The sequence below is a fragment of the Xenia sp. Carnegie-2017 genome, unplaced genomic scaffold (genome assembly GCF_021976095.1).
Source record: "Xenia sp. Carnegie-2017 unplaced genomic scaffold, XeniaSp_v1 HiC_scaffold_20, whole genome shotgun sequence".
Taxonomy (NCBI): domain Eukaryota; kingdom Metazoa; phylum Cnidaria; class Anthozoa; order Malacalcyonacea; family Xeniidae; genus Xenia; species Xenia sp. Carnegie-2017.
In genome coordinates this window covers 11,563,377-11,581,178 of record NW_025813483.1, presented here as the reverse complement: position 1 = coordinate 11,581,178, position 17,802 = coordinate 11,563,377, and the positions used below count along the sequence as shown (strand labels likewise).

Here is a 17,802-nt window from a genome sequence, read left to right as displayed (position 1 = left end):
TCAGTTTTAGTTTTCATTAGACTGACAACATTCTTTTGTGGCCAAGCAATCTAGCAAAAAAACATCATTTCTATATACATAATGCTCAATACCACATTTGCAATAAATTTCAAGCTTTTTACCACACACTGTCCATTGACACTGACTATCTCATCACCACTTTTGATATTGCCATTTTTCCCAGCTGGTGACTACAAAAAAATGGCTTCAAAGCATGAAATGTCCTACAAAGGATACATTAAATTTCATCATAAACTTACATCTGTTGCCACAGAATTTACTGTATGTATAAGGTTGGATGTTGTGATCCCTATACCCTAAACATTCAACATTTATAGACAGAGTTCAATACTGGATTTGACTTTTTTCACTGAGTTTATTTTATATCATACCAATCCTTCGCCTTCTAAAACAAATTCTTCATCAACCAGTATCGGATGTTGCTTGAATACTTCATGTAAAGGTTCTTCATTTAGAAAGGTATCAAAGGACCTTTGAAGCTTGGTCAACTGACATGGAAGTAAATCATAAAACAGTTAAAATTGTGATTCTTAAATTGTAAACCAATTGCAACTAAAATGCTTACATTTTCCTTCAAATATTCTCGGTTTTTCAGTAAACTCTACAAAAAGCGAAATGATTTGTAATTAATAAGACAGTAATGTAATTAAAGAAAGGAAATATTCAAACAAGTCCAGGTAAAAGCTTCCATCACACCTCATCAGTCATATCACGAACTACTCGACAAATTGTGTCTTTAAAAGGCCAACATGCATTCATTTCTGAGAATGGAGATCTAAAAATAACAAGATGGAAACATGCTCTAGCAGGGATGCATTTACTGATAGGCTATGTGTGTGTAGGGGGAGGGGAGCCAATATCCAAGCCATTAAACAAAAACAGTTGTGACTTGTAGTAAATAAAGCGCACTTTCAAAAATATCTCCCAATGATGGTGTGAGATTATAGAAATATAACAAAAAAAGTCTGACATCGCATAGTAACACCTTTAAACTAGCCACCAAACTCTAATCAAAACTAAAGCACCACCCCCCATGAATTCATCCAAAAGCATTCTGTGCACAAGGCCTTCAAACAGGTGTTTTATTGATTGGTCAGCTGCTTCACACCTTAAAAGCCAAGACAAAAGCTTCTTTGCCAAATGATAAACACTAGCAGCCATTTTCATTGAGCTTTCACTAGTTCTTACATCCTGGTCACCCGCATTGGAACTTTCTTTCTCAAGTTGCTCTATCAGGCTCTTTGTTTCATTACTCACAATAATCACTTGACCATGAACTGTTTCACTTTGAAGACAAGACTCCTAAATAAGGTAGATGATAATGATGGTACCATTTATGGTTCCCATATTAACATAGCTCAATTTCCACACTTACAACTTCAACAAGACAATGAACTGCATCCAAAACAGCATTTTGATCAGCAGTGTTCTCTATCTGTGATTTCGAAACAAGAATTTTCAAACATTTAGGGATTTTTCAAACATTCAAAGGTATGAACTAACTAACATCAAGAAAAATTGTAAAACAAGTGATAATATTATACCGATAGTTCACTAAGGTATTCAACATTAATAGTGAGCAATGCCTTTCCATTAATCTCCTCTTCAATAAAACCTTCTGAGCTTGATTCAAACTGAGCTCCAAGACCTAAGGTAAAACAAAACACAGCAGAAATAAAAGAGAATAAAGAAAAGGAATCTTCTCGTTGACTTGACGATACTATTAAATGATAAACAATTCCATAGAACACAAAGCACATTAAATGAGCTCTTTGTATTTCGCTATTCATGCAAACGGGGCTTAATGTACCATACAAAGCACGAAATTACATAAATTTTTACGATAAACTGTTTTTACTTTCAAGCAGTTACGAACAATGCATAAACGCCGACAATAAAATTTGTGGAATTTCTTTCAGTGGTCTAGATGTTTCGCGAAAGGACAACACAAAACGACAGCCAATATTGCCATCATAATTTAATACCATAAGAGAGGATAATATCAACTTTAAGCTTTCCTATGTAAAACCGTATTATCCGAATCAACGGGGAACAAATTGCTAAAAGAATTTCGATTAATTTAGTAAGAACTTTGCACTCTCGAGGACGATTTCGTCCATAACTATGAAAAAATTTCCGAAGTACCAAATCAATAAATTTCGAGGTTTCACGTGTTGCTGTTATGAAGGATTACGTGTGACTTGGCAAACTTTAACAAATATTGATAATTCCTAGGACAGTTTGCAAGAGAATTTATTCGCTTAATTAAAAAGTTTGAGACCACAAAAGAAAGACAGGTGGTCGTTTGATTAAGCACAGTCAACCACGTCCTTAATATTCATCTAAAACATGTCGTAATTCTTAATGTAAAGTCGACGAGTTTAAAAATTTATCACGCACTTGTTATACCTTTGTGTACGTCAGAAATATGAATGGTAAATTGCTTTACCGAGTTAGAGGCGACAACGGGAGTTTAATTAACACATAAAACATGTATTAACGACTGTGAACAAGCTGCAAAATCGAACGTATTCTCAAAGATTCAAGAAATTAAATAAAAGAACCTTCACCATATTTTATCCGTACATATTTAATTTCGTGCCTTCCATCACGAGAAGAAAATTACTAGTAGTCCTTCGTTGTTCATCTTTAGGCAAATACATTCATTAACCCTTACCTTGTATCCAACGAGCAACATCATTAGGAGTCCAACTATCGATATTTAGAGAAGCCATTCAGCAATATTGCAACAACAACAAATTCCTCACGACCATCAACTATTTGTCATGCACTTTGTAATTTCTCCGTCACCTCTCTCGCTCGCATTTCCGGAGACTGGGCCACGTACTTAAGTAACTTCCGGTACCAGAGCCAATTTGGGCAATTGTACAACTTGAAAATTAATATATTACAAAAACACATTTCATAACGATTCAAAAATTTTTTATCTGTTTTAATGTCAACAAATGTTTCGAAAATGTTCAGTAAAAAGGAGGAGGATAGGTGGAGAGGGAGTGATAGTAGGGAGGGTAGGGGTGTGGTAAGATAAGGAATAGGAGTGTGTAGGGTAGGGCCAGTAGGGCATTGAGGGGTAGGGGAAGTTAGATAGGGAGTAAGGGTTAGTGGTATAAGATTCAGGTGAGTAATAGTTAAGAGAAATGATAGAGTAAGGGAGCAAAAGGCAAAAAGGAGGAATTTTTGAGGAAAAGAACTTACTTCAACATTTTCAAAATTCACTTTGGAATAAAGTTCTTCAATCACCATTCTGAATCACAGTTCTCAATTATGAAAGTCAACTCTAGTGTAATATTACAAGCACCTCATAGTTTAAAACTTCAATAAATGCCTCATTTTAAAGTACTAAATCCTTCCTTGCATGGCTCTATCCAAACAACTCCAATACCCAGCTCTCCAATTATTTCAATATATCAAAGTCAGTCAAGGTACAAGTACAAGGTATCATTGAACAAAGGAACAAAACATTGCCTGCTCTACAAAGAGTTCCATAAACAAAATTTGCCATATAAACTAATGACCATTAAATGCACATAAGCAATTTGCACTTTGAAAATCTGCTAAGTTGACAAAAGTAAAACAACAGGTGCATGGTCGCTTCCCATGACATCATCACGGATGAAACTATGAGCTACATTTGGTAGAAAGTCTTTGGATACAACAAAGTAGTCCAATCGCCTACAAATTCATGAGGTTAGCATGTATAATTGCTTGCAAACGATATTTCATGAATTCATGGAAACTTACCAACCAACATTCTTGACACGAGCATTTCCTCGATATGACCAAAAACTATACTGATTTGTTCTTTCTGGATAAAAATGTCGATATGTATCAACAAAATCCTCATCTAATAATTTTGTGAAATTATCTCTCTCGTCTTTCGTAAATCCAGCATTTTTTGTATTTGTTTTTGGATTGGTTAAATCTAAAGAAAAATTGTGTCATTGTAAAAGTTAGTAAACATGTAACAAGTGAGAAGCCTTCACAAGTAAGTGAAGCCTCCACACAATCCATATCTTGATCTATGCACCTATCTCATTGTGAGCAACATTCAGATCTCCACAGAGAACTACATGTTTTTCCTCTTTCAATTTAGTAAGATAACTTCTAAATGCTTCATCCCATGTTTTGCGGTAATCCAATCTGTCAAATAACTCAATGTAAATCAAATCAAATCAAAACATAACATCTCAACTAATCATAAACATATTAGCATCATCAAATTTTGTCACCTTTTTAATGCCTGCCCTGAATTGGGTACATCTAACAAAATTTATGAAGTCATTTTGGTAAGCCAATAAAAGAAAAAGTGAATTCATAATTTAATAGAACTTACACGATGTAACAAGAAAAAACTTCTCGTACTCAGCCGTAATCACTCGTCCCTCTTTATCATGTTCAGGTACTCCTAACAAGCAATAAGTATAATAAATTAACACAAATAAACAAACACTAAAAGACAATGACACAAACATGAAAGGAGGAGAGAAAAAAAAATTAGTTTTCTGCACCTTTTCCTCATCATAAATTCACATTATAAGTCATTGCACAGTCTCACCTATTCCATAAGTAACATTTTTGGGTTTGGTTTTTGAAAGAAGTCTATGAATATATAGCAAATTTTACTAAAAATTAAAATCAAGTGAGGATGAGGTGAAAATGTCACAAAGCAAAGACTAACCCCACCCCACTGTATCCTTTGATATCCCCAGTTGACCAATAGCAAAAATAATCAGGAAAACTTGCTTCCTATAGTTGATGTTAGAGATATTGAATGCCATTGATATGTTGAAAACACACAAGCATGAAGGTACCTTTGGTAGACTAGAAGCATCACATTTTGTTTCCTGCAAACAAAATATGTCAGGTTCTTCTTTCCTGACATACTTTATAGAATCTGCTTTCTATAAAATAGGTCGACATAATAAAGTTGATGGTTTTGTGCTTACAAAACAATGACCTCAAAATGTTTAAGAGCTTAAAATATTATGACATTTAAACAGCATACCTGGATCCAGGCTTTCAAGCCATTTACATTCCACGATGAAATTTTTAAATTCCATGACCTGTTTAAGATATGTAAACTTAACACGCAAGTTCATTTTAAAAAAATTTCATGTGTTAAATTGTACAGATAATATTGACAACTTCAATTTTGCACATTGCCTGCATGATCATCTATGTTGCCAACTCTCCATAAACAATATTATCTATTATTTAATCAAACTGTCTATACATACTTATCAACATCAGGTAATTCATAAGATTCATTTGAAGAAGATACCTCTCCCTAACATCACATGATGTAAAATTATAATTAGAGGGTGCACAAAAGCCACACCCAACCCAACCTACCCCTCAAAGTTGACATATGCTCCTACCTCTGACTTGCCATCTTGTTTTTTAAAATCAATTTTAAGCTGTTTCTTAGCGGAATCACCATTTTCAGTTTCTTCATTTGGTCTCTTGGAGGGGCATTAAGATAATGGTAAAAACACATGCATTTAAAAATTCACGGTCACTTTGACCCTTTAATAATATAAACGCGACAGACATTGAGATATGTTAAAATGACATTTTAATTGCAAACCTTTTTGCCTCGTGGCATACTTCACAAACCACCAACTGGGAAAAAGTTGAAACTTCAAAGTAACTGATGAGTATTCATAAGCCACAGCAAACGACTGACGACACTTACATTTGAAAATTGAAACCCGGAATTTACCTGCATACTGCGCAACCTAACAATTGTCGGGACCATTTGGGACCAACGAACTGTAATTTATAACTGGAGCGCTAACTCTAACAACACTGTTGTCACTTGAAACGTTAAATAATTTCGTTGAAAACCATCAGGAACTAAAAAACATCCGCATATTTAGAGATGAATACAATAAAATGGGAAAGGAGAACTAAGGGAGAAAAAGCAGAGGAATATCTGATGTGACCAAGGTGTAATATGTGTTGAATGTGGACATTATGACTTAACACAAGGGCTTCATAGAACATAGATAATTGAGCGAGGTAGAGCAATCCACAGCTAGGCAGTGAAAAAAATCAACATTCAATGGTATTGTTATGCTAAAGAAAAGCAAATGGCAAGTCAGCAATGATGAATAATGGCAACGATGGTAACGTCATCAGTGATGGTGACTAACAAGATGATGACGCTATTTGCGTCACGTCACGTGATGATGATGGAAAGTCATTGCATCAAACCAATAAAAATAGTCTGGCAATGGAAAAAAAGGAGAAAACATTCATTCTTCCTTGTGTATTTCAATATCTAACTATTTATATACATGATATCAATTGTACCACTGATGTATACTGTATATCCATCGATGTATATACAAGATACCCTGGGAAACATTGTGTCCAACGATGTATACACAAGATACACTGGGAAACATTGTGTCCAACGATGTATACACAAGATACCCCGGGAAACATTGTGTCCAACGATATATATACAAGATACACTGGGAAACATTGTGTCCAACGATGTATATACAAGATACCCTGGGAAACATTGTGTCCAACGATATATATACAAGATACACTGGGAAACATTGTGTCCAACGATGTATATACAAGATACACTGGGAAACATTGTGTCCAACGATATATATACAAGATACACTGGGAAACATTGTGTCCAACGATATATAAACAAGATACACTGGGAAACATTGTGTCCAACGATGTATACACAAGATACCCTGGGAAACATTGTGTCCAACGATGTATATACAAGATACCCTGGGAAACATTGTGTCCAACGATGTATATACAAGATACACTGGGAAACATTGTGTCCAACGATGTATATACAAGATACACTGGGAAACATTGTGTCCAACGATGTATATACAAGATACACTGGGAAACATTGTGTCCAACGATGTATATACAAGATACCCTGGGAAACATTGTGTCCAATGATGTATATACAAGATACCCGGGAAACATTGTGTCCAACGATGTATATACAAGATACCCTGGGAAACATTGTGTCCAACGATGTATATACAAGATACCCTGGGAAACATTGTGTCCAACGATGTATATACAAGATACCCTGGGAAACATTGTCCAACGATGTATATACAAGATACCCAGGGAAACATTGTGTCCAACGATGTATATACAAGATACCAAGTGCGTATTGTATACAACGATGTATACACTGTTTACAAGTGCAAGATGGTATCCAGCAATGTTCATACAAGATACAAAACTCAACTTTGTTTCAAACGAGATACACTAAAGACTCCAAATGTACCAGTGTGTCCAACGATATATATTTACAACATACCAAAGCGCACCATTTTGTACAATGGTGTACATACAAGACACTTAATGTACCGTTGTTTTCATTTTAAAAATGAACAGCTTCACCATAATCAAAATCTTTAAAGTCGTCTGACACTGGAGAAATAGTTCGATCTGATGTATGCGGTTCATCCATCTACAGAAATAAAAACAATTTGTAACAAGTAAAGAGATAAAAACAGAAATGGGAAAGTCATGACGATGACGTGTTTTGAAACTCTAGACAAAGGTGATTACTAAACTCTGTTTTAAATTTGAGTTAACATAACAAAAAACTCCTTATACTTCACCATCTTTCCCTGAGCTCAAATCTATTCCTGAAACAAATATTATACATTACCTTGCTTCTATCACTTTTAAAGCTTTCCAATGATTGAATTTCTTGATCGATTTCCTCTGGAATGCTCGAGTTATCTTCATTACTATGTGTGCTGTACAAACATTTACATTACAGAGAACAGCGTTGATTGAGACATACATTACATAGAACAAACATTTATAAAATAAAGAACAACGTTGATTGAGACATACATCACACAGAACAAACACTTACAAGAAAACGAACAACGTTGATTGAGACATAGATCACATAGAACATACATTTACAAAAAGAAGAACAACGTTGATTGAGACATAGATCACATAGAACAAACATTTACAAAAAGAAGAACAACGTTGATTGAGACATACATCACATAGAAAACAAACATTTACAAAAAGTAGAACAACGTTGATTGAGACATAGATCACATAGAACAAACATTTACAAAATAAAGAACAACGTTGATTGAGACATACATCACATAGAACAAACATTTACAAAAAGAAGAACAACGTTGATTGAGACATACATCACATAGAACAAACATTTACAAAAAGAAGAACAACGTTGATTGAGACATACATCACATAGAACAAACATTTACAAAAAGAAGAACAACGTTGATTGAGACATACATCACATAGAACAAACATTTACAAAAAGAAGAACAACGTTGATTGAGACATAGATCACATAGAACATATATTTACAAAAAGAAGAACAACGTTGATTTAGACATACATCACATAGAAAACAAACATTTACAAAAAGAAGAACAACGTTGATAAAGACATAACATTACATAGAACAAACATTTACAAAAAGAAGAACAACGTTGATTGAGACATACATCACATAGAACAAACATTTACAAAAAGAAGAACAACGTTGATTGAGACATACATCACATAGAACAAACATTTACAAAAAGAAGAACAGCGTTGATAAAGACATAACATTACATAGAACAAACATTTACAAAAAGAAGAACAACGTTGATTGAGACATACATAACATAGAACAAACATTTACAAGAAGAAGAACAACGTTGATAAAGACATAACATCACATAGAACAAACATTTACAATATGGAGAACAACTTTGATATAAAAAGTCTCACCAACTTGGGCCAAGTTTGTGTTCATGTCCAGTTCGATTGCATGAAAGATGAAAATTTATTTACCTTGTGTGAAAGTCTTCAGCGTAACTGTCGTTATTTTCACCTTCACCTTGGTCGCTGGATTTATCCTTGGCAGGTAAACCTATCACAATGAATGACAATGAATGACACAAACATGCATGAAGCTGCAACCATACCAAGGCTTTGTTTTCAATCATTGATCTAATCATCAACTAGATGCTCACCGAACCCAAGTTCGTGGATCTTACGATCAATATCTTCAAGTTCTTTAAGATCAGCGGAATTACTTGACATGTCCCGTACATCATGTAAGCCTGCTCAAGAAAATAAACATCAAAGAAAATCTGCAAAACTATGCAAAGTAGTTCATGTAAATGAGATACAATTTTTGATAAATTTTGACCTGAAGTCAACGATTGTTTCTTCAGTTTAGGTAAGCTAGTTTTGCCGTCGTGGAGCCAGGATTCTTCAAATGATGCAGCAGCATTTAAATCTTCATCTTTTTACATACGTACAACAAAACAATACACAACCAATTTTTTTTTTTATTTTCAACTGACGGCTGAAAGAAATCAAAACTTACCAAAGAAATCAAAACTTACCGAAGAAAACTCCTTGCTTTCTTCTAAACAAAAGATATCAGCATATAATAAACAACATTTCAAAAGTAGAAAAATTACCAAGTGTCTAAAAAATGCTCACTCATTTTGATGTAAATCTTTTGATGATTTTTGTGGCTGTGAATTTGTGAACTCTGCAAGAATGTCGTCGTCATTTAAGCTCACACTTAAATCTGAGATTCTGTTGAAAAAATAATTCAACACAGTTACAACCATGGTATACTTCTTGATTTTCCTCATACTTTAATAACATTAGGAAAAAACTTACATTATCTTCACTTTGTAATATTCCACAACTTAAATACACAATTGATTCCCAAGAATTCATTTCTACTCTGCTACATTTACACTACGCTATCAATCCCTATATAAATCACATCATTACCCAGTTTTGTTCCCAATGGACTTCCTATCCTCTCCGTGAGACCTCTCGCTTGCATCTTTTGAGCTCTTTGTGTTTAAAGTCTCTGTCATTTTCTTTATATCCTTTACTCTCTGTGGTATACGACTTACTCTTGAACTGTTGTTCTGAAAATGAAGTAATGAAGTAAATAAGCAAATATATTTTGAGTTCCCCTTTTTGAAATAAAACCTTCTCAAGTTGTATTAAGATAAGCGAGAGAATTTAAAATACGTAACTTAATATATTACTTACTTTTCCACTTGATGAAACTGATCTTGGTGACATATCTGGACTGTTTATATGACTATTTTTGGCTACATCCTGGCAAAGTAAACATCATGGATCTTTAAAAATTTAAGTTTTATTTTAGACCCTACATCTTTAAAGACTACCTCAGCAACAGATGTCAAATTAGGCTTTGCCATTGCAACATTTGCTCTATCCTCTAACAAGAAGGATATAATTGGCTTTGATTCATTAACAGTTTCTTGGAAATCAAGTTCCTCAACTAAACTGTCTCTTCCTTTATACTGGTTCCCCTAAGACAAGAATATCTGGAGTCAGGTTATCCAAACATACATGAAAACTATCATTTACTATAGAGGCAACTCACAAAATTTGACTCTGGATCAAATACAGCAAGTGTGTAGTCCAAATTGAAAAATTCCAAGAATTCCCGCACCAGACCAGTTATTAACTTGCCTGTAAAATACAGGTTATTTATCATCTAGCGCTTAGATAGGAATAATTCTAATTTAAATAAGGGAAATCAGAAATTTTCACAAAATTATTTTGTAAAAATGAAGGTTTGGTTGTTTTGTGGATTGTTCCAATCAAGTCTAGTTTTACAGTTTAGTCTTCCGTGCACATACACCTTTACTTAAATTTGTTGAATCAGAACAACCATTCCACAATTGAACAGTTGCTACAGCAGTTCTTATGGTTTAAAATATATTTGTTGAGATATTCTTCAGTGTTAAAGTTTTCGAGTTTAATACATAAAATGATACATGTCTTGCTTTTATACTTTAAAAACGCACCTTCCTTTGTAGTCATAAAATTCTTCAGTTTTTCATTGAAATACTGTGGACGATTCTACATTGAAAGTACAGTATCTCACATTAAACAAGACATATAGACAACTTGCCTTGTTAACATTTTGCTGACAGGCAGATTTGGTCGAATGGTTTTGAATAGCACTAGCAACAATGGTCAACCTCTCTTGGGATTAATCTGCTTGCCAGCTAAACGTAAACACGGTAAGTCATCTATAGGAGAACTTGAGAGTTGAGAAGAAACATCACGTATTTATTGCCATTACCGAATACTAAACACTGACCATATCATTTTTATCAAGCTCATCTAACACCATAAACACATTGGCTCTAAGCTCTGCCTAAAATTCAAAAATATTAAGCAACAATAAATCACGGTTCAAACCATCCAGTATCTCCATAAAGAGTAAAGTGGTCTTTTTTCTTCTCAATTGAGTTCAAAATACCTTAATTTTACCAAGGATTCCTTTGCTTTCTAACGCATGTGCGACTAGATCTCTTAAGTCTGCATCCTCTTCGAAGGAACCGTTCATTTTGAGGAAGAAAAGTAACAAGTAAGTGCCGAAATCATAACAAACTTCTCGAACAAATCTTTATTCGCGCTCGTTCTCTTCTACACTATTTTCCATCACTTAAACGCAGTTCGAGACGAGAAGCTGTATCTCACGAAAAAATGATACATTTATATTTTAATTATAAGTTGGATTGATTATTTTCAAAAACCTCTACGATAAAATACATATTTCCCGGCATCAAATGAAAGGAAATTTTAATGCTGTGTACTTGATATAAAACAGGAAAAAAGATAATTCAATTTCATCTTCTTAACAACTTGTGCTTATACGAATGAGTCTTCAGCCGTTCTTTAGTTTATATAAAATTAAAAGTATAATCATTATCATTGCTTTCCACGTCTATATTTACAAAGAAATCGTCATCAATGGAATTTTGGGAGTTGGAGTCCAGGTTTTCTATATGAACAGGAAAAAAACAAAAAACCTTTGTCAAGATTTGAATCAAAGAAAGCACGAAGAAAGATTGAAGCATGGTTAACTTACCAGAAGTTGGAACGAGAATATTCTTTAGATCTTCAAGTCTCCTTTCAGGAAAAACATCTTTTTCATGGGATGATAACTTCAAAAGTTCTCCAACGTCAGGATCATCTCCAATGGCCAAAACAAGAATACGAACACCTTTCTTGATGAGTTTTTTTACAAGATTCTCGGTCGTTAAAGTTCTGTTAGAGATTCCTATTTCTGGCTGCTTTCCATCTGTCATCACCACAAGAAGCTGAAAATATACGGACCGTTTTATTCTATCAAGTCAGTGATATGTACACTAACTTAAGCCTGAACTAAGGATAGCGTATGTCAATGCAGGTAGTGATGAATGAAAAAAAGAGAAGGAAAACAGTCTTTAGTCTTTACATTACCTACAATATAAACTACGATAATGTGTGTCAGTGTAGATAGTCATGAATGAACAACAGAGAACAAGAACAGTTTTTACACTAACTAAAATATAAACTAAGATAACGTGTGTCAGTGTAGGTAGTGATGAATGACAACAGCGAAAAAGAACAGTCTTTTTGCTACATAAAATATAAATTAAGATAACATGGGTCAGTGTAGGTAGTGATAAATGAACAACAGAGAGTGAGAAAAGTCTTTACACTACATAAATCAGTGTAGGTAGAGATGAATGAGCAACAGAGAACGAAAACAGTCTTTACACTACATAAAATATAAACTAAGGTAACGTGTGTCAGAGTAACAAAATGACAACTTACTTTTTTAGAATGGTGTCTTGATCCAAGTTGTGAAGTGAAAAAAAGTTCTTCGGCGACCAGTAACGCTAAAGGAATCCTTGAACGATTTACCTCTAAAGGTTGAAATGCGCTTGGTCCTTCTATAGCGTCGATGCGATGAAAAATTTCCGCTTTCGTACGAGGAACCTTCAGATAGGTTTCAGAGTGCGCATAATCAGAGAATCTGATAATTCCGACGTTGTCACAATTCGACAATTCAAACTTGTTCAAAATTTCTTTAGCGTACGCCTTGATCTTTCTGAAACCAATGGGTCCTATACTTTCTGAACCATCCAAAATGAAACCAATATCCAGCTTTCTATCACATTTTGGTTCTATTTAATATAAAATATAGAAAGAGAAGACTATAGTGAAGATTTTAGAAAAGACTATAGTAAGGGAAGACTATAAGGAACACTATTAAATAAAAGACAATCAGAACGACCACGAAGAAGACAACAGAGAAAGCTATGGGAAGACTGTATATAAGACTATATAGAGAAAATTACGAGGAAGAGTTTATAGGCACGACTTTGGAAAAAATCGTAGGGAAGTCTATAGTGAGGACAAAAAAGACTTTGTATAAGATTACAGAGAAAACTATAAAGTCTATAGAGATTATAATGAGAAAGACAATAGAGACTATGGTACCTGGAAGGCCGCTGCTTGTATCTAGGTCGGTGCCTACAATGAAAAAATAGAAACTATAAAGCACCAAAATATCGCTAGTTAGGGAAAGAAGTGTATGGTAAAAAAAACAACGTTGAATACTTAGGTAGTCCCTTCAAACTGTAAGAAGAAAATGAGAGTAGGTTTGATGACAGCAAAGCTAAAATGAATACTAACCGCTGCCATAGTTACCACTGCCGTCATCATCGTCATTGTTCTGACTTTTAAGCCATGTGCTGAAATCTATAACACACAATTATGAACATTTCATTACGATTTAAAATTGGCGAATTCCTCGAAGGACTTTCCGAATTACTGTATTTGTAAAAGCATTACATTATAGAATTGGTAATGCTCTAATTTGATTGGCTACATTGGCGTAGCCAGGCTGCAAGTTTGGTCGTGCAATGCAAATTCTGAACACTATCATTATGGATTTCTTTAGAAATCTATTGCATTCGCAGTATAAGTGATCACAGAAAAATTAACATAGCACAAAGAAACTTTCGGGCAGGCTACACCTCTCTGGTCGTCCACTATTCTATGTGTATATTTATGTTCATTTTACCAGTCTTTTCGCTATCGCCACCACTGCCATCGCCACTTGATACTTCGCGACGTCCTGTCTCCGTGAAAAATTCACCTACATACAAGCGATGATATTTAGTAAAGCAAGCAACTAGACTGCCTTACCCGCTGTACCTCTCCAGTCCCAAATGATCGTGCGTCAAGATTTTGACCAATCAGATAATAGAAAGGAAACTTGTTAAAGACCGAACCGAAGTCCATTTTGTTGTACTTAATAGATTTTATCTTTCGTTATTCGTTAAAAAAATGATTCGAAACTTTGTAATTTTGTTTGTTTTGAGAGAGCAAAACCTTTGATAAATAAATTTGAAAGAGATATTTTGAATTTTGATTGATAAGGGAGATTTCTAATTAACAACTCGTTCCACTCCTTTTTCTGTGTTTTTTGATCACCTGGTAACGATTTGTAAATATAAATAGTTCATTTTGAACCTATCGAATGTTTAAAACAATCAGAAGAATCTGTTTAAACATTCAACCAGTTTTTACGACCCAATTTACGAAATGTTTTTCTTTATTTCCCGTCTGTATAGAGTTGTAATCATCTACCTGTATTTTTGGATTTACACTGGACAAAACTTAGAACAATGAAAACGACTGTGAACTTGTGAAGCATTTTTGTAACTTTCGGCGAGATCTAGAAAAATTGAAACGAGAATCATACGTCAGGAAATCTTTCACAACGTCAGTTAGAAATAAATTCACCATAATCCATAAACTACCAAACTTTACGATGTATGTAGAAAAGTATATGCTATACACGGCTAGAGACATGAAATTGGTGGCAGTAGGGGATAAAACAGACATTCTTTCTGGTCAAAATAGTAACTAGATATTTATTATTTTTCCGAGGCTAATAATAATTTCCTATGGTAGGCTGCTTAGCGTTCATTTGGAACATTAATACAGGAATTTTTTGATGGCTTAATGGATAAATAAAGTTAAAACGAAAATCCGGCAAATAACAAACATCAACATTTGATATTTTCGTATTACGCAACGCCAAATATGAAAGCAACAGTTTACGCTTATCAAAATAGTCCATTAATGTAAATAATGCGAAAAACAGCCAAATTAGGAGAGGGAAAAACTAGGAATTATTGATAAACGGTAATATAAATCCAGCTTATCAACTTCTAAGTCGGTGATTTATCTATAAACAAAATACGCTGCATACCACGATGTTCCAAATACGTAAATCTAAATAAGGCAAGCAGTCGCGCACAATTTAAACACCATCAATGGAAAATGTGACGATAATTTACACCCACACAAACACCTACATGTTTGAGCCTATTTTAACTGAACAACGAGCTAAGCTTTTCTGAAGGATTATCTTTTTGTCACATTTACAGGATCAAGAAAATGTTGAACACGCTTCGAAAACGTTACAGTTTAAACTAGATTTAAAAACTGAATTTCTCGTAACTAGTTTGTTCGGTCAAACCCACACAAACAGTGCAATAATAAAAAAACCTTCATTCATAAAATGCTTTCTGTTTATGTAGTACTTCCCATTGCTTGATGCATTTCAATATTTGCTTAGTTTGTTTGAATATGGTAAACATCATTAAACCATGTTTTTGCAACAAATTTTGTAACCAAAGCCTCGTTCTGAAACAGTTGTCCGAGTCGTTTCAGTCCTTTCTAGAACGCCAGCCGACAGGTCCCAGCACTATCCTAAAACGACTCGGACGCCAACGATAGAATGAAAACCAGCCTTAAATAAAGCAACAGCTTTATCAAACAATCCATGCTTAGTGACACTTTTAAAAACATTGCTCAGGACAACCACAGGGCAGACTTAAACAGACAGAACAACGTCATGCGTGTAGTAGTAGAAATGAACATCTGTTGACCATATGGATCCAATGACATAATTGCACACAAACAAATATAATTGCTTTCGATGTAAAATATCTGAAAGTATTTTTTTATGGAGCGGGGTCTGGCGGACTGATTACAGTTTAATGAATTTTAACTTGATTATGACGAAAACGTGAGACTGACGTCAACAATGATAACAAAATTTTCATTTTTTTGAACGTACGAGAATTAAATATTTAATAGATTTTCTTTGACACAACACACACCAAATTCATCAACAAAATTCTAAGTGCAGTTAAATAATACGTCACTTCTAGAATCTCTTATCAGTCACATGTCACTCCGGGTTTGGTCAACTGTCCTTATCTTCATTGGTGAATGGTTGCCACTTGAGAATGTAATAAGATTGAATACCTTGTGTGTTCTTAATGGGTTCTACCAAACCGCAATAAATGATAATCGATGATAAAATCAGGATTTTCCATATCAGGTTTCGCACATCGCCATCAAGATTTGACAGAAGTCGCTAAAAGCAACTAAAATATCTCAAGTGGATTTCGTTTAATGATTTTGATTACCGAACGAGCCAAACATGGCACGGTTTAATGAAAGACGAGCGAATAAGTACACAGTAACTACACTGTTGAACTAAAAACGACCGTCGATGTAGAGAAATCAGATAAAAGAAAACAGAAAAAACGAGTTCGTATGGTGGTGAAGTGATAATCTAATTTGATGGTGGTAATTTCTTACATACACATGCGCACCACCTCCGAGGCAGAAGTTTTCGGCAATCGGGCATCGCAGACAATAAAATGTTTGTACATTATCAATCTCTTCCTTAATTTAAGCAGAAACCAATAAAACTTATGATGGACACTAAAAACGAGAAAATTCCTTACGCAAGAGTCGCTCACCTTGCACAACTATGTAAAACCTAAAGCTATTATCATATAAAAATCCTTATATAATTTACAGGAAATTTATTAGAAGTTGATTTGTAATGAAAAACACGGACCCCTAGTGTAAACGAGATGTCAAAACAAATTTCAACGCCTTTTGATAAACTTCGGCACGCTTTGAAAGAACTAGAGGCGACAAGTTGTTACTGCCTTGAAAATTTCGTAACTCTCCTTGCATTGTTCCGTGCATTTCTTTTCGAAGTGAAAAATACTTTCCCGCACGTAAAAGGAGAGAAATGCAGTTCCAAAACAAACCACAGTAACTTCGGAACGTTAGCCGGTGGAACGTTAAAAAGATTCAAGTTTTTCAAAGAAACCTGTTCATTCTCTATAATTGTCAAACTATCAATTGAGCAAACTAAAACGAAAGTGAAACGCAAAGATGAATTCAATAATGAACAACACCACGGGCGGGTGTTCCATAATGCGCGCGATATGCAAATTAACTTTAAATGTCCCTTCTCATTCTCATTGAAAAAGTACAATCGGTCGAAAGATAAAAACATGAATATTTGCATCGAATGCCGTATCATATCTAAAATTGAGTTGTTCACAGAAAGTTCCATTTTCATATCATGATTTAAAACACACTCACCAACAAACAAACACACCTCGCAGAGTCAACCAAGTAGCAAGACTTTTTGTTCCAACGTACGGAATCCCTTTAACGGCGAGAAATATTTCGTCAGCCTATAGAAACAGTCAAGAGTTTGAGGCGTGAATATGGTAGCGAATTATACGATGTCCTTTCAACGTTCCTCTCTACCTGGCGACAATGATCTGGAATGGAGCATCAGAAGAGTGCATCTGTGTGTGTCTGATACTGACCTGTCGACCTTATCAAACCGGATGGATGAACCGCGAAGGAAAACAAGCAATTTATGAGTGGCATAAAGTTGTCAACATCGACATGCCGAATGAAAATGGCCGTACAGTTCATGTTTCATTTATTGCCATTTAAATCTGATGATGGAGAAAGAAAGCAAGCCATTGTAGATAAAAGGTAATAATAAAAGGATGCCTCATCACCCCC

At 34.5% G+C, this 17,802-nt stretch overlaps 4 protein-coding genes and 1 long non-coding RNA gene across 9 annotated transcripts; 1 reads left to right on the top strand and 4 right to left on the bottom strand.

The window, feature by feature from the left end:
- Window positions 1-10: 10 nt before the first annotated feature.
- Window positions 11-2,879, bottom strand: LOC124443205 (connector enhancer of kinase suppressor of ras 3-like). Its single transcript, XM_046993742.1, has 9 exons — window positions 2,699-2,879; window positions 1,566-1,669; window positions 1,397-1,456; window positions 1,130-1,323; window positions 718-796; window positions 587-622; window positions 393-509; window positions 123-317; window positions 11-50 (listed from the first exon to the last, which is right to left on the bottom strand). The coding sequence occupies exons 1-8, from the start codon at window positions 2,754-2,756 to the stop codon at window positions 249-251; spliced, it is 717 nt and encodes a 238-aa protein (XP_046849698.1). The 5' UTR covers window positions 2,757-2,879; the 3' UTR covers window positions 11-50; window positions 123-248.
- A 405-nt stretch (window positions 2,880-3,284) lies between these two features.
- On the bottom strand, window positions 3,285-5,886 carry LOC124443203 (exodeoxyribonuclease-like). 2 transcript variants are annotated; one of them, XM_046993739.1, is made up of 12 exons: window positions 5,630-5,886; window positions 5,421-5,504; window positions 5,280-5,329; window positions 5,048-5,105; window positions 4,854-4,943; window positions 4,721-4,788; window positions 4,598-4,641; window positions 4,376-4,447; window positions 4,272-4,302; window positions 4,070-4,182; window positions 3,784-3,964; window positions 3,285-3,714 (listed from the first exon to the last, which is right to left on the bottom strand). In XM_046993739.1, exons 1-12 carry the CDS (start codon window positions 5,645-5,647, stop codon window positions 3,597-3,599), a joined length of 927 nt encoding a protein of 308 aa, XP_046849695.1. In that variant the 5' UTR covers window positions 5,648-5,886; the 3' UTR covers window positions 3,285-3,596. The 2 variants fall into 2 exon arrangements, with proteins under 2 accessions (XP_046849695.1, XP_046849696.1); XM_046993740.1 differs by lacking the exon at window positions 5,280-5,329 and having other exon boundaries at window positions 5,630-5,884.
- On the top strand, window positions 4,690-12,679 carry LOC124443206. Its single transcript, XR_006947538.1, has 3 exons — window positions 4,690-4,700; window positions 12,322-12,466; window positions 12,608-12,679. It is a non-coding gene; the product is annotated as an uncharacterized LOC124443206 (long non-coding RNA).
- LOC124443198 (centrosomal protein 43-like) lies at window positions 6,299-11,509 on the bottom strand. The gene is made up of 14 exons (XM_046993733.1): window positions 11,363-11,509; window positions 11,201-11,257; window positions 10,902-10,956; window positions 10,475-10,563; window positions 10,254-10,400; window positions 10,114-10,182; window positions 9,844-9,986; window positions 9,541-9,639; window positions 9,441-9,463; window positions 9,242-9,337; window positions 9,063-9,152; window positions 8,881-8,959; window positions 7,715-7,805; window positions 6,299-7,510 (listed from the first exon to the last, which is right to left on the bottom strand). The coding sequence occupies exons 1-14, from the start codon at window positions 11,447-11,449 to the stop codon at window positions 7,421-7,423; spliced, it is 1,215 nt and encodes a 404-aa protein (XP_046849689.1). The 5' UTR covers window positions 11,450-11,509; the 3' UTR covers window positions 6,299-7,420.
- Window positions 11,669-17,607, bottom strand: LOC124443201 (von Willebrand factor-like). Of its 4 annotated transcripts, none has more exons than XM_046993736.1 (9): window positions 17,536-17,607; window positions 17,365-17,459; window positions 14,530-14,617; window positions 13,961-14,035; window positions 13,570-13,635; window positions 13,375-13,407; window positions 12,706-13,058; window positions 11,975-12,206; window positions 11,669-11,887 (listed from the first exon to the last, which is right to left on the bottom strand). In XM_046993736.1, the coding sequence occupies exons 3-9, from the start codon at window positions 14,594-14,596 to the stop codon at window positions 11,787-11,789; spliced, it is 927 nt and encodes a 308-aa protein (XP_046849692.1). In that variant the 5' UTR covers window positions 14,597-14,617; window positions 17,365-17,459; window positions 17,536-17,607; the 3' UTR covers window positions 11,669-11,786. The 4 variants fall into 4 exon arrangements, with proteins under 4 accessions (XP_046849692.1, XP_046849694.1, XP_046849691.1 ...); XM_046993738.1 differs by having other exon boundaries at window positions 17,381-17,459; window positions 17,536-17,605; XM_046993735.1 differs by having other exon boundaries at window positions 17,365-17,559.
- Between the last annotated feature and the right edge of the window lie 195 nt (window positions 17,608-17,802).